The sequence below is a fragment of the Petaurus breviceps genome, unplaced genomic scaffold (assembly GCF_028583685.1).
Source record: "Petaurus breviceps papuanus isolate PSGF00001 unplaced genomic scaffold, PetGlider_PUasm1.0 91133, whole genome shotgun sequence".
NCBI lineage: Eukaryota > Metazoa > Chordata > Mammalia > Diprotodontia > Petauridae > Petaurus > Petaurus breviceps.
Window position 1 is genome coordinate 99504199 of NW_027187419.1, and position 20394 is coordinate 99524592.

At 36.4% G+C, this 20394-nt stretch overlaps 1 protein-coding gene and 1 long non-coding RNA gene across 6 annotated transcripts in view; one reads left to right on the plus strand and one right to left on the minus strand.

Moving 5' to 3' along the window:
- Nucleotides 1-20394, plus strand: part of ERICH2 (glutamate rich 2) — a 107957-nt gene that overhangs the window by 78476 nt on the left and 9087 nt on the right. For all 4 annotated transcript variants that reach the window (XM_069080682.1, XM_069080680.1, XM_069080681.1 and 1 more), the window contains 4 exons: nucleotides 2603-2697; nucleotides 6111-6191; nucleotides 7183-7331; nucleotides 18662-18719. In XM_069080682.1, coding sequence (XP_068936783.1) covers nucleotides 2603-2697; nucleotides 6111-6191; nucleotides 7183-7331; nucleotides 18662-18719 — 383 coding nt within the window. The remainder of the gene's footprint in view (nucleotides 1-2602; nucleotides 2698-6110; nucleotides 6192-7182; nucleotides 7332-18661; nucleotides 18720-20394) is intronic.
- Nucleotides 10214-20394, minus strand: part of LOC138155433 (uncharacterized) — a 30643-nt gene continuing 20462 nt past the window's right edge. For both annotated transcript variants that reach the window (XR_011166829.1, XR_011166828.1), the window contains exon 4: nucleotides 10214-12354. This is a non-coding gene — a long non-coding RNA (uncharacterized lncRNA). The remainder of the gene's footprint in view (nucleotides 12355-20394) is intronic.

Below are 20394 nucleotides of genomic sequence, written 5' to 3' on the forward strand. Positions count from 1 at the left end.
TAAATAATGACTATTTTAGGAGCATATCCATTAGAAATGGAGATACCTATGTGATTATTGTAGCAAATGTTTCATTTCTAAGTTTTTCAATTCAGGTCACTGGTTGAATAAGTGTTAGTGCTATAGATTAGTGTATCAAATACAAAAATATAGAGCTATGAAAAATTTGAAAATATTCATATGGTATTTTTCTTCTAAACATACAGGTAGCATTTGTCTTGGTTTTTAATCTTGAAAAGGAAATTTGATTAATGTAAAACATTATAAAATTGATTCTATTTATTTTACCAGTCAAGTTGAATGCCTGTCTTTTCTGAATAATACATATTACATGAGTTCCATTCCTACTAGATTTAATATCCATTAATATCATCAGATATTTTCAAAACTGAGATCTAAAAATGAAGCTTAAGCATTTATTATTTGAGCTTCTTATTTTAAAAAACAAATATTTTTATGTTAGTCTCAGGCAATAACAATGTTGTTGAACTCTGTCCACAAGTACAGGGTGCCCCAAAACTCTTAGTGCAGTTTTAGGCAACTAAAGATTAAAAGATTACTTTTGGAACATTCTGTCATTTAGCAATAGCAGGAGGTGATTTATAAACTGTAAAAGAAATAATTGGCTTAAGATCAATATGTTCATTTTCTTCGCTTCAACCATATCTAAATAAGGATGCCACCTATAGTAGATAGCATGCCACACTATGAAACTCTTTGAAGTTTCCAGAAATGCTGTCACAGTGACAAAAATGATATAGAAATGTGATTTTTGTCTTTAGTATTTAATTTGGTGCAATTGTAACAAACACCAAGTACTTGGAAAAATCATAGACTTTATTATTAACAAAAAAGACAGACAAGGAAAATGTTAATAACTTCTGACCTATGTGCCCTGTTTCACACTGCTATAAAATCTTTATAATAGTAATCTCCACACACATACGCAATATACATATATATACACATATGTGTATGTATATATATGTCATCCTTATTTGAAGATGTGAAAAGGGAAGAGGCAAACTTTCATAAGTGATACCCTCCAGCAGACCATATATTTGTGGTCACACAAGTGACTGGAGGGATGAGGGTAGAAGATGGGAGGGGAAGGGACAAGAATTTATTAAGTTCCTACTGTGTACCAGGTACTGTGCTAAGGACTTTACAAACATTTTCTCACTTGATCCTTCCAACAAACCTATGAGGTAAGGACTATTATTATCCCTGTTCATTGTAAACTGGGACAGAAAGAGGTTAAGTGACCTGGCCAGGGCCAACATAGCTAGTAAATATCTAAAGCCAAGTTTGAACTCAGTTCTATTCTCTGTACCATCTGGCTGCCAAGATAATTACAGGGTCTTGAGCTTCTTGTTTATTGATTATAGGAAGGTATCTGATTTGATGGAGAGAAATGCCACCTTAAAATGTCTTCTCCAACGAGGTATTTCCCAAGTATCACCCATGACTCCTTGAGCTGCCACATCAGAGATAGCACTTTTTTTCATTCAGTGATCCTCTGATTCTCAAGACCAAGGGTGACATATATGAAACAGCTGTGCTTACCAGAGTTCTTTTTGACTGTCGTGGTGGCTATCCAGCACAGAGTACAAATAGAAGAGGTAAATGTTCTCTCTATGTAGATGGGTGTTCTTGTTTGTGGATTATATTGTTTTGATTACAAGCCCCCAGAACACAACAGAGCTTCCTAAGTGATAGCCATAGTCAATCAAAAGCATTCTGCCTCAGTTCTCGCTGTACAGGAAAAGTCCAGGAGATAAAGAATTGCTGTTGCCTATACTGTGATGGGCAATTTAATGGACACACTGTAGAACACATCCTTTAGAATAAGCGTCTTGAGCAGAATCTGCCAAGAGATAGTGTACTGGGCTTGGAATTGAATGTAAGGAGAGCCAGCTGAATTACTTTGGGGAAATTGCAGAGTTTTTCATGATTTACAAATAAAAGGTCCTTCTTTTTAACATCATTATAGCTTAAGTAGTTCTATATTACAGCAGGCCATGTAATTCCAGTCTCCTTAGAATTCAAGTTTCTGGTCACCTAAAGAGTCATGGAGGGCTATGGAGACAGGCATGAGTAAGCTATAGCACTTTGCTGATGAAGAATCGTATGGGAGAAGTTTTTAAAAAATGTATATATATATGTATATATATACATATATATATATACATATATATATATAAGATATTGTGACCAGAAAATAGGATGGAGCACTTCATATGGTGAGAAGGAGGGATTAACAGTAGATAGCCTATGTGCCTCAAATTTCATTCATAGACTATCAAGCAAGCTGGAGGAAAGCCGACCGTCAGGTGCCCTAAGTGGAGTTTCTGTAGAGGACTTGTGGGAAATCATATAAAAAAGTCACATGAGCTGAGTAGGTACTGGATGGTTGTAGTCTGTCCTGTTGGAAAGTTGGATGGGAAATCCATCAATGAGATCATCAACATCAAAGTATTATAATGACGATATCATATTTGTAGTTTTCTACCTATCATTAAAAAAAAAACCACTGCCCATATAAGTCCTTATAAAAGAAACACAAACTATTTTGTTAATTGTTATTTACTTTAATATCTAGGAAGAAAATTTCCTCAAAGAGTAATGAAAATAAAGATTTATTTACAAATTCAGACAATAAGTTGTGGTCATCTTCCTTCTTACAAGAAAAAACAGGTAATGGCTTTCATTCAATTACAGGTGTATCTAAATTAATTATCCATTTTCATAGAAATCTGTGACTGAAGTCTCACTTGTCTTACTAGATAATGTTTGGTATAATTACTAATTAAAAGTAAGTCTCATGGATATATTCACCTCAAGCTCAGAGAGGAGGGAGAATTTATTTCTTGCCATTCATCTAGTAAGTATTAGAGGAGAAACCAGTTCTGATCAAATTCCAAATTCTATGTTAAACATGCTTTCCAGTATACATATTGCCTTATTGTCTTGACTGTTACATAGTGGATGCTTGGCTTCAGGACTTGTCACTATATCTATCCCTAGAGAACTCATACATTCTAAGCCCTTTAGGTCTTATTTTAATTAATAAGTTATTTGGGGGTAACATACTCCCAACTAATTCTTTGTATAGCAACAACAATGTATTTTCCAAACTTATAAATTGCTATATATCAGTTTTTGTAATGATGATGAAGATAAAATATAGTTGTTTTGTTTAAAAGAAATTTTATTTCCTGAATTGTATATCTGAGCATCTTAGATATATGTCATAGATACACATGATATGTTATCATATCTAAGTTTTTAGTCTGGTTTCTGTGTGTATGTGTGTATGTAAGTATGTATGTATGTATATATTTTTCAGAAACTAGCCTATATCCTTAGGTCTATCTTCTACTGGCAGATGAGCCCTGTCCATCTGTTTGCTCCTTAAGGATAGAAACACTTGTCATGTATTACCGTCATTCATCTTTAAAATTTTCCCAATTTTATCTATCCCCTGAAAGTTCTGAGTTTGTTACTCCCACTCTGTCACATCAGCTGTTTCTCCATTATTACTAGTCAGGAAAGACCTTGGCTGTGAACTCTGAGCAGAAGCACTTTTCTCGGTTTCCAGTGAGAGGAGTCTAGCTTTACAATTCTGTGGTTCTTTGATTTCTAGTGAAAACACCACATCTTTTCATTTGGGATTGGGACTAGTCAGAGAATGGGCATCTACTCTTCCCTTCATCCTGTCGCTAATGTCTCCATCCTGTTCTTTGGCCTACTGATCTCCAGCCTGCTGTCATTCACACCTACATTTTGTTGTAAAACAGAATAACCTCCTTAACCCTACTTTATTTCCCATCCAACTCAGCCCTGTTTACACTCAGCATATGGTTTCACCTGCTCTCCTGAAACAATGTAGTAGAGTACTTATCTTGTAATCAAAGAAGACCTGTGTTCACATCCCACTATCCAACAGATACTAAATGGGTTGTTTAATAAATGCTCGATTGATTGATAATTGTTCAATAAGCAAATATTTTTGGCTGATTTACCTGAGCTCCAAATTTTCCTTTGGACTGAATCCCTTCTTAAATACTACATTGGTCTATAATGTCAGAATCAAAGCATCAAATGTGAGAGCTGTGAAACTGTAGAGACAGAATTTAAGTGACTTGTTCAGGATTAGAAATCATTCATTTTTATCTTCTTTTAATAATAAATTATTCTAAGGGACTGAATTTCAAGTAGATTAGATTTAGTTATCATAAAAGAGATGTACAATCATGGTCCCACCTTAGCAAAGAGAAAAAGATGTGACATCATTTTTCTTGAATAGCAACATGAAAATTGCCGTTGGTCCAACCAGTGTTCCATCTAGCCCAGAGTTCCATTTCTGACTGTGGCACCAAGAGAATGGCATATGACTTTCTTTCTTGAGATCAGCCTCAAAGATTAAGGATATAGATAAATAGATATAGATATAAAACAGTGTTCAGATTTCCCTTGACAGTCCAAAACAAGTATGTTATCTTACATAGATCACTAAAAATTACAGAATAGAAAGGTCTGAAGGGACCTTACGGAGCACACTCTTCAGACCTATCATTTTATATAGAGACAGAGAGAAGGAGCAGCCTATGATTTCACTGATACAGGGAACTCCTAGATGAGGAAATTCTACCAAAATGGGTAGGGCCCTTTTCTGCCACTTGAGTTTGAGAGTATTGCCTCAGGCACTGGAACTAATCAGGTAACTTGCCAGGGTCTGTCACTGGTCCTAGAACCCAGGCCATATTGGCTCTGGGAGCAACTTTATATACTATATCCCATTGCTGAAATCCCATCCCTGAAATTACATAAGCCTTTTTTTGAGCCTTACCTCCACAATAGTAATTTTATAATTTATGTATCAGACATCAAGGTGGTATAGTGGATAACGTGCCAGATTTAGGAAAATAATTGAGTTTGAATGCTGCCTCAGATATAAACTGTGTGACACTGGGCATGTCACATCACCTCTGTCAGCCTCAATGTCTTTATCTATAAAATGGGAATAATAAAAGCACCTTTTGTCATTCATTCCTATCCGACCCTTTGTGAACCCATTTGGGGTTTTCTTGGCAAAGATACTGGAGTTGTTTACCATTTCCTTCTCTAGCTCATTTTACAGATGAGGAAACTGAGGCAAATAGGGGTAAAGTGACTTTCCCAGGGTCATACAAATAATAAGTGCTTGAGACCCGTTTTGCACTAAGGAAGATGAGTCTTCTTGAATACAAACTGACATTCTATCTAACGCACCACCTAGCTGCCCTTAAAAGCACCTTTCTCACAGGTTGTTGTCAGGATCAAATGAGATAATATACATAAAGTACTTTGATACCTTAAAATGCTATATAAACGGCTAGCTATTATTGTTGTTATTATTGTTGAGGTGAGTTTCAAGAAAGGCTTAAATCCATTAATTTATTGGAGCCTTTTTTGAAGCTGACTTCCATAATAATAAATTTATTTATACTGTACTATAATGACAACTATAGGTACTGAATAGGGCACTCCAATAGCCGGATTAAATAATTCACAATAGCCCATTAAATAGTTTATTATGCATATTATGCCAAATGGCAATGTAAGGGATCTAAAAATGATTTTATTAAGAGCTAATTCCTAGTCCCTTAAAAGGTCTCTTTACATATAAGTGTAGCATCATTAGTTATGAGGAAAGAAAAACTTCCTTTCCTGATTGGGGAGCCCTGTTTCTGTTTACAACTCAGGGTCGTCCAACATTATTCATCTTTTCATCCCCCATTATGAGCTCTTGTGTGATGTCAGTTGTAAAGTTGGTTAAGGCCAGGCAGGCAGTCCTCAGGAAAAAGGGGCTGATTGAAATCAGGGGATAACCCCAAAGGATCCCAACACTTAAGCCAATGGAGCCTCAGAAACACAGAACAGGTGAGTCTGGTCATCCATCCCACACCTCTGGATGTGTTGGGTCTCCTTTTTTAGGGCTCACCTTTTTGCATGTGTTTGGCCACCCAGCAGTTTTAGTGATGGTCTTTCGTGCATTCCTAATACTTTCAACTTTTGATTTCCTTATTTGCTTCATTCCTAAAATGTGTGCTTCTATATTGACCTAGATAGAGCAGCTCCAAGTTACTCTGCTTCCACGGAAACCACCTCCCAGGGTGCTCCAAGCTCTGACAGCCCTGGAGACACAGGTGAGTCCAGTACAGGTCCACTTTTGAAGCCCTGAAGATTACTCCCATCAAGTTAGGCTAGCACTTCCAGAATCTCATGTAATAAATAGCCTGAACTGTGGAATTTTATTATTTGTCTTAATTTTTTAAAATACACAATTAGTGTTGGAACATAAATATCATGGCTCTGATCAGATTACTTTCCTCTTATCTCTACTCCTTTCCTGAATTAAGGAATTAAAAGTTCTTTTAGCATTTTTCTCTGAAGTTTCAGGGTTTGAAGACGTCTCCTGTCTTATGTTTCAGTATTATCTCAATAGTTAGGCTATTGATAGCATATTTGATACAGGTAGTGAAGTAGCATAGTAGATAAACACTGAACCTGAAGTCAGAAAGATCTGAGTTCAAATCCTGTCTCTTTCTAGCTATATGACCCTGATTTTTAACTTCTGATTGCCTCCGTTTCCTTATCTATAAAATGGGAATAATAATAATACCTATCCTTGTTGTGAAGATCAAAATGAGATATTGTATGTAAAGTGATTTGCAAACCTTAAAGTGTGACATAACTGCTAGCTATTATCATTTCCTTTACTTTGTGAAGAAGTCAGAAAATGCTTCTTGGGGAAAATATTTAAATGACTGTCATTCATTTCTTGTCTTATAAAATGGTATCTTGTTTGGTCCACTGAAATCTCTAGCATTTGACAAGAATTTGGTCCTTAAAGTACCCTGGAGAGGGTGTGGAACACACAGAGACTACTTCAGGTCTGTTGACTATGTGGTAAATGAGACGCTCTTTGGCTTTGGTGTTATTAAAAAATGAGACCTGGTTATTGTCATTATCTTTGACTTTGAAAAGATATTCTCCAAAACAGAAAGCCAGAGGGCAGAATCAATTCCAGATTATGTTGTTGTATACCACATATGCTGAATATCAACTTTAGAATTCTCAGTTTTTGAAGGCTAATCATCTAAAGAATATTCATTCTGTATTTTGGTTCAAATATAGGTCAAGATACAGAAGTTGCAAAAAATAATGAGGACTCCTCAAAAAGTCCTGATGACAAACTGTCTGAGACTACAGAAGGTGATGAAGAGAAACAATGCAAAGATAAATATGTTGGGAAAAAGGTTGCACCATTGGAGTTAATGACAGAGGTAAATTCTACTTATGCATTATTGTATATTTGAAAGTCATGTTGTTACATCTTTGCAAATAATCATTTTTAAACTTACCCATAAAGACATTTACCTAGTCACAAATTTTGGGATCCACTTCCAGATTTTTCCTGGAGTCTCCCTGATGGCAGCACTAATTAAGGAAGGGGTTCAGGGCAAAGTAGAGTTATTCTTCAACGGCTCTTCTTTCTCTCACTAAGATTGCCTTGGCATGCATCCTAAAAGGCCTCAACGTACCTTTTACTCTCTATTTGCTCAATGTTCCCTTGGCCCATAGTGCCTTTTCTCCTCCCTTTGCGTCTCAAATTCTTATCTATATGTTAAAGTCTAATGTAGATATTCTCTTTTGCAACTCTCTAATGTGCTTAATCATGTAATATTTTGTATTATCGTTGTCATGTATTATAGTTTGTCTATTCTTCCTACAAGACTAACTCCCTGTAAGTTAGATTTGATATTATCTAAATTTTGTAAGGCATAGCATAAGCACCCAGATGCTTAATAATAAAGAAAAAAAAAGAGGGTAGGAGAGATAGAGAGTAGGATGAGGGAGGAGGAGATGTACATTTACTACTTTTCTCTGCTTGGTTTTTTTTTCTTTTTGGAGGGCAATTGGGGTTAATTGACTTGCCCAAAGTCACACAGCTAGTAAGTGTGTCAAGTGTCTGAGGCTGGATTTGAACTCAGGTCCTCCTGACTCCAGGGCCAGTGCTCTATTCACTGCACCACCACGCCGCCCCTCTGCCTGTTTGTTTTTTAACTTCTTTCCCACTAATATCAGTTAGAATTAAATGCCTTATCAGTGAAACTTAAATCCAGGCACCACAATGTGCTAGATACTTCTGTAGAACATTTATTAACACAGCAGCCCTCCAGTTTATATTTAAGATAAAACAGCATATTAGAACACAAAACTTACATGAACATGTAATGATCACTTTGTTGGGGATAGAGGAAGTCCCCTCCACTTTTTTCAGGTTCAGTAAGCCAGATCCAGGATCCCAGGTCTAGAGTTAGGAGGGTATCTTAAAGCTTATTTGATCCCAAACTCATTACACTGTTGAGAAGAGGAAAGCAAATAAGGATTAAGCACCTTGATCAGACTCATCCAGGTAGTAAGTGGTAAAGCCCCATGGGATTTGACCCCATGTCTCAACTCCAATTCTAATACTATTTCCCTGGCAACTACCTTAGCTAGAAAGCAGTGGTATATGTTTACTCCCTATATTTGTCTAATTGTTTTTATTCATAATATTTAACGTGGATATTTGGAAAGTGAAAAAGCATGACCCAATGCATTTACTAAATTATCTGTTTAGTTAAAAATTAAATATGACCACTGGTTTTTTTTTGTTTTTATTGTCATCATTTAATATGTCTAAGCTGCAAGAAAGGTAAAATAATGAAAATCTGGCTTAGCTATGAATCCACTTGTGTTTTCAGGAAATTATAATTTATAATACATAATTTTTATGTATGAAATAAAAGATAATTTTTCTTGCAACTGGATGGTTTTTGAAGTCTTCTGAGGTTTCTGGATGAAGGATTAAATAGATACAAAATATTACCTTCCTTGTTCTTGTTTTCCCAGAAACTTGAAAGGTATAAATAAATTATTCAGTTTGGGGGACTTCAAAAAAAAATCTCTTCCCTTACTTCTCAGACCAGGGGTGGGGCACTTATGGCCTCAAGGCTACATGTGGTCCTCTAAGTCCTCAAGTGTTTGGTTTGATCAAAGGGCCACACTTGAGGTTCCCCACCCCTGCCTTAAACAAAAGCTTAAGATCAATAATAAAAGTGTAAAAAGACTAAAACATCATTTCATTCTTAATATATTGTCTAGAGAATAGAATTTAGTTATATAGAAGCATATTACTAAAATGTAGCAAACTAAATCCCTGTACTGTTGACTTCACTTACATCTTCAACTTTACTCCTTCACAATTCAAAACCAATGGGTGATGTCAATTCATATGCTAATGAAATTGCATGATTGCAAAGATTGTTCTTCAACTAGTTAAGTCCTTTTATACCTATGTCACTGTGCATACATTTTGGGGTATAAAATAAATGCACACCAATGAAAAGTTTCCTAATGCCTCCTTTCCTGATTTTTGAGGCTGCTTGCTTCTTAAACTGAAGTTCTTCATTGCACAAGATCTGCTTAGTTCTCAGAAATAAATGGAAGATTGTTAAATGTTAATAATTGTATCATTTAGGTTTTGATGATCAAACATAGAAAAAAAATCTTAAAATATTTCTTATCAAGGTAGACAGATTTCTACTACATCCCTACTATGAAATTTCACAGGGAAAGAATTCTTCTGGCATTTTTCCATTAAAAATAATAATGCATAAGAAAAGTGAATAGGAAGAAACTGTGTTTGAATCCACATTATTTGAAATCATAATTATATACATTTTGGTCATTACTTCCGGCTCAATAGAAATATACAGTGTGAATTCAGATAATTCAACCACTTCAGGAGATTTATTAGTATTACTAATCAGGACCCACCTGAAGTTATGCCTATGATTTTATCATTAAGTGGTTGGAAGGATGGTGTTCAAATGGAGCTTAGTTGAAAAAGATTCCTGTAAGCAATTTTCATTTAGATAAAGGAACTAAATTACTCATCATGAAAGGTTCTATAACTCATAGGAGTGTCGCCCATTTTCTAAGAAGAGATACATCCATCTATCATGACATCTTTTTATATTAAAAACTTACAGCAGTATGGTAGAGAGCAGATTGGAGGAGGGGATATCCTGTGGGACTGCTATTTTGGGGCAGTGGGTAGGGGAAAAATGGGGAGAAAATTTATAACTCAAAATCTGGTGGAAATGAATGATGTAAATCAGAAGTTAATAAAGCATTTGAAAAAAAACTTACTCATGTAGAGCTTTATTTTTTATTTTAAATATTTTACTTTTTCCAATTACATGTAAAAACAATTCTTAACATTCTCTTTTTTTTTTTAATTTTGAGTTCCAAATTCTCTCCCTCCCTTCCTTTCTTCCCCACCTCATTGAGAAGGCATGCAATTTGATATGCAATGTGTAGTCATGGAAAACATTTCCATATTAGTCATGTTGTGAAAGAAAACATAGATCAAACCCCCCCCCCCACACACACACACACTCATAGAACTTTAAAAATACTTTTCTCACAACTTCATTGTGAGGTAAGGAAGTAAAAAAGCATTATTATGCCTATTGTTTAGAGAGGGAAACCAAGATTCTGAGGGGTTAAATGACTTGCCCAGGATCACAGAACTAATAAGTATCAAGTCAACAAGCATTTCTTAAGCACCTACTATATACTATATACCAGGCACCAGCTAAGCACTGAGCATACAAAGAAAGGCAGAAAAAAAACCCTGTTCTGAAGGATCTCACAGTCTAATAGATGATACCAAGGCAAAATACAAACTTGGGACTCCTGATTCCAAGTCTAGCATTCTTTCCATAAGAGATATCAGGCTATCTCTCAAATCATTTATATTTAGCATTCATCCTTGTGATTTTAATATTGTAAATAATTTATAAAGAACCAAATATCTTGATTTGTCATTCTGCTTTAATGTTAAATATATTTTATTTATATTTATTCAATATTTCCCAATTACATTAAATTTTTTTTAATTTTGAATTCTAAATTCTCTCCCTGCTACCCACCCCTCCCCCAGTCCTTGAGATGGTAAGCAATATGATATCAATTATACATGTGAAGCCATGCAAAACATATTTCCATATTAGCCATGTTGAAAAAGAAACTAAATCCCCCCCCCAAAAAAAAACAAGAAAAATAAAGTGGAAGAAGTATGCTTCAATTTGCATTCAGAGTTCATCAGTTCTCTTTCTCTGGAGGTGGATAGCATTTTTCATCATGGGTCCTTTGGAATCGTCTTGGGTCATTGTCTTAATCAGAGTAGCTAGGTCTTTTGCAGTTTATCAATATTGATTACAATATTGCTGTTATTGTATACAGTTTCTTCTCATTCTTCTCACTTCACTTTGTATCAGTTCATTTAAGTCTTTCCAGGTTTTTATAAAATTATCTCCTTTATCATTTCTAATAGCACAATAGTAATCCATCACAATCATATACCACAACTTGTTCAGCCATTCCCTAATTGATGGACATCACCTTAATTTCCAGTTCTTTGCCACTACAAAAAAGTTGCTTTAAATGATTTTGTACATACAGATCATTTCCCCTTTCCTTTGTTCTCTTTGGGATATAGACCTAGTATTGCTGGGTCAAAGGGTATGAACAGTTTTATAGCCTTTTGGATATAGTTCCAAATTCTTCTCCAGAATGGCTGGACCAGTTTACAACTCCACCAAAAGTGTATTAGTGTCACAATTTTTCTACATCCCTTCCAGAATTTGTCATTTTCCTTTTCTGTTATGTTAACCAATCTGACAGGGGTGAGGTAGTACCTCAGAGTTGTTTTAATTAGCATTTCTCTAATCAATAGTGCCTTTATGTGACTATTGATAGCTTTGGTTTATTCTTCTGAAAACTGCCTGTTCATATTCTTTGATCATCTATCAATTGGGGAATGGCCTGTATTTTTATAAATTTGGCTTAGGATGTCATAGATTTGAGAAATGAGGCCTAACAAAAGGAACTTGCTATAGTTCCCTTCCCTCCCCCCCCAGGTTCCTATCTTCCTTCTAATTTTGGTTGTTTTATTCTGTTTTTAAGATAATTTTTATGTCCTCTGTTAAGTCTGATTATAGTCAATCTTTAGTCCACTGTCCATTGACAGTTAAAACACAATCTTTTAGTAAAAAAATAGTATGTGTCTGCCTTGGCATTCTGCCTACTTTATTTTGTGGTGAACAATGCAGCCAGAAATAGGATGTTTTCATGATTGACAGATATAAGTTGTTTTTATTCTTCTCCAGCACTCCTTCAGTGGATCCACATTTTCATTGATCTTCCTGTTTATCCCTTCCATTTGAATTGTCTTAGGAAGATTCTGAAGATCACCTGGCAAGATAAGATACCAGACAATGAGGTCCTTACTCAAACAAATGAAGCATTCAAACTGCCAAGCATTCAAACTCTACTGCAGAGAGTCAACTCTGATGGGCTGGTCACATTGTTCAAATGCCAAATGCTTACCAAAAAGACTTTTATGGAGATCTCACACAGGGCAAGCCCTCACATGGTGGTCAGAAAAGGTGATGCAAGGACACTCTCAAGGTCTCTCTTAGGAACTTTGGGATTGATTGTGTGACATTGGAGACACTGGCACAGGAACATGAAAAGACTTTAGCTTAAAAGGACTAGGGTCTCCCATTACATCCTGGGCCATCTCTAGTCATCCTAATGAGTATCTGACCACTGGACCCAGACGGCTCTGGAGGAGAAAATGAGACTGGTGACCTTGCACAGCCCTCCTTCACTCAAACCAAAGTCAACTGCAAGTCATGTCATCATATCCCAGATGTCATGGAACTCTTCAAGAACAAGGGACAAACACAAGCCCTCATCAGAGAAGGCTCTGTGCTCTATAAGCAAAGCAGAATTGAAGTAGCTTAAGAGAAACTTGAGATGCACAAATTTAGAGAATCCACCCCAAATATTCACACAGACTATGTGTCTGACCTGTGGTAGAGCGTTCCAAGCCCATATTAGTCTTATCAGTCATAGTCAGACACACTGTAACTTGACTCTAACATAGTGATGTCATGACAACCACCAACAACCACGATCCTCATGTTGACTCTAACCCATCTACTATGCTTCTAATTCACTTCTTGTTCATGACACAGAACCTCAGGACTTCCCATTGGGAAAGGACATATAGTCTTAACACATAACCAGGCAAGAACCCCTTCTACAAATGAAGAGAAGTTCAGCCTTTGCTAGAAGACCTCAAAAGAGGGCAACTCTTGACCTACAGAGGCAACCCATTTCACCTTCCACTTGCCCTGCTTATTGGGAGTATTTCCTTTTAACAAGCCCAAATATATCTCCTTGCAAATCTATGTATTGTTCCTATGCAGTCAAGCAGAACAAATCTAATACTTCTTTTATGTTACAGCCTACTGAATGCTTGAAGACAGTTATCATTTCTCCCCAAATGTTCAGGCTAACAAACACTTCTAGGTCATTCATCTGATCTTCATATAGTATGAAATCTAAACCCTTTACCATCCTGGTTGCCTCTTCTCTGGATGTTCTTCAGCTTATCAATGAACTCTTAAAATGTAATGGCCAAAACTGAATACAAAACTCGAGATTTAGTATGACAGCATAGAGTACAGTGGGATTATCACTGCCTTTTCCCTTGCAGTCATGCCTTTCTTAATATAGCTCCAAATCACACTACTCATTGAGCTTGGAAATGAGCTAAAACCTGTATGGTTATCCATTCCACTTAGAGGGGAGGGAGATAGGGGCCTGGCATCCCTTCGATATAGAAAATCCAAGTAAAATTTTTTTACTCTCCCTTTGTACTAGAGAAGAAGTCTGGATTTTTTTTCTTTTTCTTTTATGTAGTGTTTACAGTACTTCATTGTGAAATTTGGGTTAAGTATTTGGGTCAGCTGCTAGACTTCACATGTCCCCTCTAAAGAAGCCGACCTCAAATCTTCCTCATGATCTGAGACAACCCCTCCTTCTAGGGTCCTATTTTTATAGGACTGATACCTAGACATTCTTGAGCAGCTATACCAAATACAGAATAATTCCATCAATTGACATATGATGCATAAACTTATTGGAATAGAGTAGGGGTCCTCGATGAATCAACTTTCTCATTCATAAAGAAAAAGGGGGGGGGGGAAGCAGTCATGTGATATAAGATAGCAGCTTCTGGGGAGGCTAGGTGGCACAGTGAATAGAGCACCAGCCCTGGAGTCAGGAGGATCGGAGTTATCTGGCCTCAGACACTTAACAAACAAACTGTCCATGTGACCTTGGGCAAGTCACTTAACCCCAATTGCCCTCCAAAAAGCAAAAAAATAAAAAATAAAATAGCAGTTTCATTTAATTTTTTCAAGTCTTAACTTTTGGAAGTTGATACTCAATTAAGTTGGAAAGCCTCATCAATGTTCCCAGTGAGATCTAGAACCTCATCATCATCATCACTTTCCCCAGTGTCAAGTGGTACCATTTTTAAAGTGAGTCACTGTACCCTGCTTGGTAAACATATTCACCTCTTCAGTGCCAGGAATATTGTTTATTTCTAGTTTCTTTAAGGAAAACTGAAGTTTCTTATATACTATAACTGTTCTATGAACCACCTTCTTCTTTTTCCAAGCAGTTTTTTTTTTCCCACCCAAGTACATTTGTGCCTGCAACTTGGCAAGTTCCTCAGCTTCATAATTGTTTCTTCCATCTTGCTGGAATGGAAACAGATGACCAGAGGTCATTTTCGGGTTGAAGGTAGAGAGGACAAAGATAGAATACTCAGGGTAGCAAGATAGCAGGCAAAGAGAAAGCCAGACATGATGCCTGACCCCAGGAATTATCTTTTGCCTCTTATTTTATCCCTATTGTCTAGTATAGTGCCTGGCACATATTAGGTCCTTGATATATTATATCATTATATATATTATATCATTATATATATTATTCATTGACTGGTTTTGTGTCATTTACAGATTTAATAAGAATACCATCTATGCCTTTTCCCAATCATAGATAAAGAGGTTAAACAGTGAAGCCAAGTATAGACCATTAAGGAATTCCATTGAAGACCTCCTTCTAAGTTAACAAATTTATAATATTAATATTATAATGTTTTATGTTGAAGAATTAATATTCTTTGAGTCCATCATTCAGCTAATTCATAATCCATGTAAATACTGTTGTCTAGTTCACAACACTACATCTTTTCCACAAGAATAGCAGAAGAGATTAAATTTAGTTAAATACGTTGCCAAAATCTAGTAAATTATCTATACCTTTCTTCTGATCTACCAATTAGTAATCTACCTGTCAAAATAAGGTTAGTCTGGAATGATCTGTTTTTACATAGTCATGCTGGTTTTTTGGGATTACATATCCATCTTTAGATATTTGCTAACCATCACTGTTATTATAAAATAATATATTATAGAATTTCTAGGAATCACACTCAAACTTATTACTAGAAGATTCCATTCTCCCCCCCCCTTTTTTTTAAATTGGGACATTTTTCTTCTTTAATCTTTGGATATGTCTCCCATTAGTGGCTCATCAATTACTCCTACCAGTTCTTTCTGTTCCTGAGGACATCTAGAATGCATAACTTGAATTCATTCCGTGTCGCTAAGTATTCAGTTCTCTCTTAGCCATTTTTGTTATGTCCTTTCCGATACATTTTTTAAATAGATTCTTCTAACTTTTCAGCCACTGGGAAGAATAGGATAAAAATGGTTAACAGGTAGTTGATACCCAAGAGAAGTAAAGAGATATTAAGTTCTTTCTTTTTCTGAAGAGGAAATAAAGTAAATTGTTATAGCAAAACTGATAACAAATAAAATGGATGAATACTTACACAAATATAAAATTGCTATATAAATAGAACAAGAAATGGAGAATTTAAACAAGTCTACCTCAGAAAAATAAATTGAATAAACCATAAATGATCTTGTAAAGAAAGAAGCACAGACCCAAATGAATTTACAAGTAAATGAACAATGAACTCCTACATCATAGTTTGCTAAAATAAAAAAGGCATCCTACCAAACTCTGCACTATGTATGAGACAAATGGTCCTGAGTGAGACAAAGCAGGGGAAAAAACTCCTTGGCAGAGAAAACAGGAAAACAAGAATCAAGACTCTCTACCTTCTCTTTGATGTCAGTTATTATTCCATCTGCCCTTAACAGAGCTCCTAACCTCCTTTGATCCTCCTCTTTCCACCAACAAAATGCTTTTTTGTTCTCCCTAGTTTTCCTCCTGCTGAGGAATTCCTCTCCCTCCCACTCTTTACACACTCTTACAGAATCATGCCATGCCTTTGTATTTGTCCCTTGCTAACTGAGCCTGATTACATTTTCTACCTGGCTTTTAAAAACCTAAGATACAGGAGTGGCTAGGTGCTGCAGTGAATAGAGCACCGGCCCTGGAGCCAGGAGGACCTGAGTTCAAATCCGGCCTCAGACACTTAACACCTACTAGCTGTGTGCCCTTGGGCAAGCCACTTAACCCCAATTGCCCTGTCTCCCCCATTCCAAAAAAAAGGAAAAAGATTTAAAAAAGTAAAAACCTAAGATATTTTTTATGTTCCTGGTGTAGCCATGTTGGTCTCTTCAGACAAACCCCCTTTTTCTTCCTCTTTGTAATTGTTCTTCTTTTTTCAAGGTTTATTGAGAGCTTGCTGTCCCACCAAGGTTGACTTCTATAGAAATAGTCCATCTATCTTACCCTCCTTTGGAGCCTTTAAAATCTTTACTTCCAAAATCTATCCCTAGAGGAAATTTGTATCCATATTTCCTTTTCTATATCCCAAACTCAGGAAAAGGGGAGTGGTCATTTTAATATAATCATACTCAACAGCAATCATTTACTAATCATTTACTTTGTGCCAGGCATTGTGCCTAAGGGCTAGGGATGCAGAGAGGCAAAACCCCAGGGAGCTCACATTCTGATGGGGGAGACAACGTGCAAACAACAAATATCCAAAATCCATACAATATAAATGGAAAGTAGTCTTAAGGGAAAGTTCTGGGTGAGTTTGGGGAGGGGTGTAATAGGCAAGAGATAGGATTGGATCTGGGTCAGGAGGGAGAGCATTCCAAGCACAAGGAATGGCCCATGAAAATGCACCCAATGGGGGATACAGAGTGTAGTGTTTGTGGAGTGGACAGCTGGAACATAGAGTGTGTAAAGAAAGTGTAAGAAAACTGGAAACTTGGAAGGGTCCAGGTTCCTCTCAAGGTTCCCACTCTTTTCCCTCTAGCACCAGTTTCTTCTTATTGAAAAGAATCAAATCCAGAACCAGAGCTTCTTTTGTGGGTTCCTCTGCCTTTTGAAGGCTGAAAACTGTCATTGAGGCAAGTCCTGAGATTATTAGCTGCTCTGCTTTTAAGAGAGAGGAAGTTCAAGCAGATGTCTGGATAATTTAAGCCCCCATCACAGTTACATCATTCCTCTTTGCCAGGCTTGTGGTCTATTTCCCAAGCTCCTCATTTACTTCTTTTCTCTGTTCAGGTGGTCTATATAATCCCCCTCAAACAAAATTACTTCTGTTTTTTTTTACCTTCATTAGTCTTCACCCAAATGTCACATATGTTTACCTATGCAGGTTCTTGGATTTCCTCACTTGAGTTTATCTTCTTAAAATACAGTGTTACCTGGTCTTCTTTTATCTGTCCCAGGTATGAGATATCTTCTCTTAAAATCACTGTTGGCAGTAGGGCAGGAGGAATACCATTTAGTGTTCTGGAGGCCTTTCTTTTAATTTTTTGACATTAGTAGCCTAGGCTGGTATCAGAAATATGTTAGAACATCTTTGTGGCAGATTGTTAAGTTTCATGAGGACAGATCACGTATTGCTTATCTTTATGTCTCCAAAAACATAATGTATAGCATACTGTTCATATTAAGTTCTTAATAAATGGTTGTTGAACAAATTAATGATTTATTTGGGGTTCTTAAAGGACTTTTTGTCTGGCCCTGTGAGTTTACATTTTTCCCAACTATTTTCATCATAAATGTATGGCAGGGTCTCAAAGAAGTGCTCAAGCTATACAAAATTGATTTGATTTTGCTGGAGAATAGTGATGAATTTCATTCCTAGTAGCATCAAAGTTCTTAGCAGTTTGAGCCCATCTAGAATAATGGAGCAAAATCTATAGCAAATAGTTTATCTACTGTAAAGCAAAAGATACTCTGCTTACTCCATGAAGCTCCTCCCTCAATGGAGACAATAAAGTTGTAGTGAAAAGTGCCCTGAATTTAGAGTCAGCAGGGAGACCTGCCCTGAGATCCTGCTTCTCATTATTTCATTAGTATATGAAGTGTCATTTATGCTAAATAATATCTGTGACTGCTGTGAAGAACAAATTAGATATTTAGTGAATATATATTTGTTATATATTATGCAAATTATATATGTATGTGTGTGTTTATAAAGTGCTTTTCAGACCTTAAATATCTTTCTCAAGTAAGCTATTATTATTTTATTTGAAATGGCTAATCATGATAAGGTAATCAATAAACAGTTCTTTGTTGCTTGATTGTAGGCACACTCCTAGACAATGTGTATATGTAATTAGTAGCTAAGGGAAGAGGTAATATCATAAGTCTTACTAATATTTAAAACATAAAACCTACTGATTGTTCATTTTTCTTTTAGTTCCTAACAGCAGTAATGAGCCGAAACTACAATGTGGCAAAAAAGTTATGTCAGTTGAGTAAGTACAGTTTTCCTATGCTTTTCTTTCTTTCTTCTACTTCCTTCCCTTCTTCCTTTTTTTCTTTATTTCTTTCTCCCTACTCTGTTTTCTTTCTCTCTTCTTCCCTTCCTCCTTTCTTCCTCTTTCTCTCCTTGTTTCTTTCTCTCTATTTCTTTCCTTCTCTCTGTTTTTTCTCTGGTCTCCCTAATCTTGCCCAGGCCGAAAATGCAACATCCAGCCTGTCAGTTAATAAGCAGAAAAGCAGGGGGAAGGTGGGGAAGGGTACCTGGTGTGGGGGTTTGATGCAGAAGTCATGAGGAATGCAGCCAGGTGGGAAATGAAGACATGGTTGATCTGGGCTCCTTCCTTGGATGGAAATTCTGGGAAGAAAGATGTCTGCTTCCAATCAAAGGAAAGAAGAGGCCCCTGGGGCAGAGGCTTCCATTCCGTTACCAATAGATGTGGAAATCTGTACATGCTCTATTTCCAACCTGGATTGGTTTACCTCTGCATAGCAGCCTGGTGTTCCCCCACTTTCAGAGGCTCACTATATTAGGGATGAACTTAAAATCAACTTTGACCCTACTACACCTCAGAATTCCCAAGCTTAAAAGATCAAGATCAGCCTCAGCTTCCCAGTAGCAGTGATTATAGCCATGCTTCGTTCTCTTTTATATTCCTAAATAAATATATGTCAGATATAATCTCATAATAACAAATATAATTAGCCAGATTTCTCATAAATTAATATAAAATAAATTTAAAACTAATAAATACACATTATATATACACATGTATATATATATATACACATATGTGTGTATATACCTACACACATATACACAAAAATTAAATAGAAGGTAGTTTTGGGAGAGGGCACTAGCAATTGGGAGGATCAGAAAAGACTCCATCTAGAAGATAGTGCCTGAACTGTATCTTTAAAGAAGGTAATGCGTTCCAGGCGTGGATGGATGCAAAGGTGTGGAAATGAGAAATTAAGTGCCATGAAAGAACAACAGACCAAAGACCAATTTGGATGGATTGCAGAATTCAGGAAAGGAAGTAATGTCCAAAGAGGCAACAGAATTTGGGGTTAATTCTGTGGGACTTTAAAAGCTAAACATGATAGCTTATATTTATTCTAGAGGCAATAGGAAGCCATGCAAGTTGGTTGATTAGGGGAGTCACACAGTTCTATCTGCACTTGAGGAATATTGCTTTGGCAGTAGTGTGCAAGATGAATTGGGAGTGGTGAGAGATTTGAGGCAAACCAATTAGTGGACTGTTTCAATGGTCTAGGAAAGAAGTGAAGAACTTGGAATAAAGTGAATGGAGAGAAGAGATTAGATGCTCAAAATTGTGTGAAGTAAAAACACTGAGATGTGGCAACTTCATGGATATGTGGAGTGAAGAAGAGTGAGGAGTCAAGAATCATGCTGAGATGACAAACTTGAAACACTGGAATGATGGTGGTGTCCTCCAATAGACACTGGGAAATTTGGATGAGAGAAGCATTTAGGGGAACAGAAACTAAATTCAATTTTCACCTTGTTGACTTTAAGACATCTGAGAAATCCAGTTTGAAGTTTCCCATAGGCAATTTATGATCCTGGACAAAACTTCAATGAGATACTGGGCAGCAGGATATGTAATTCGGGGAGTTATCTGCACAGAGAGGAAAGGGATGCCTTTG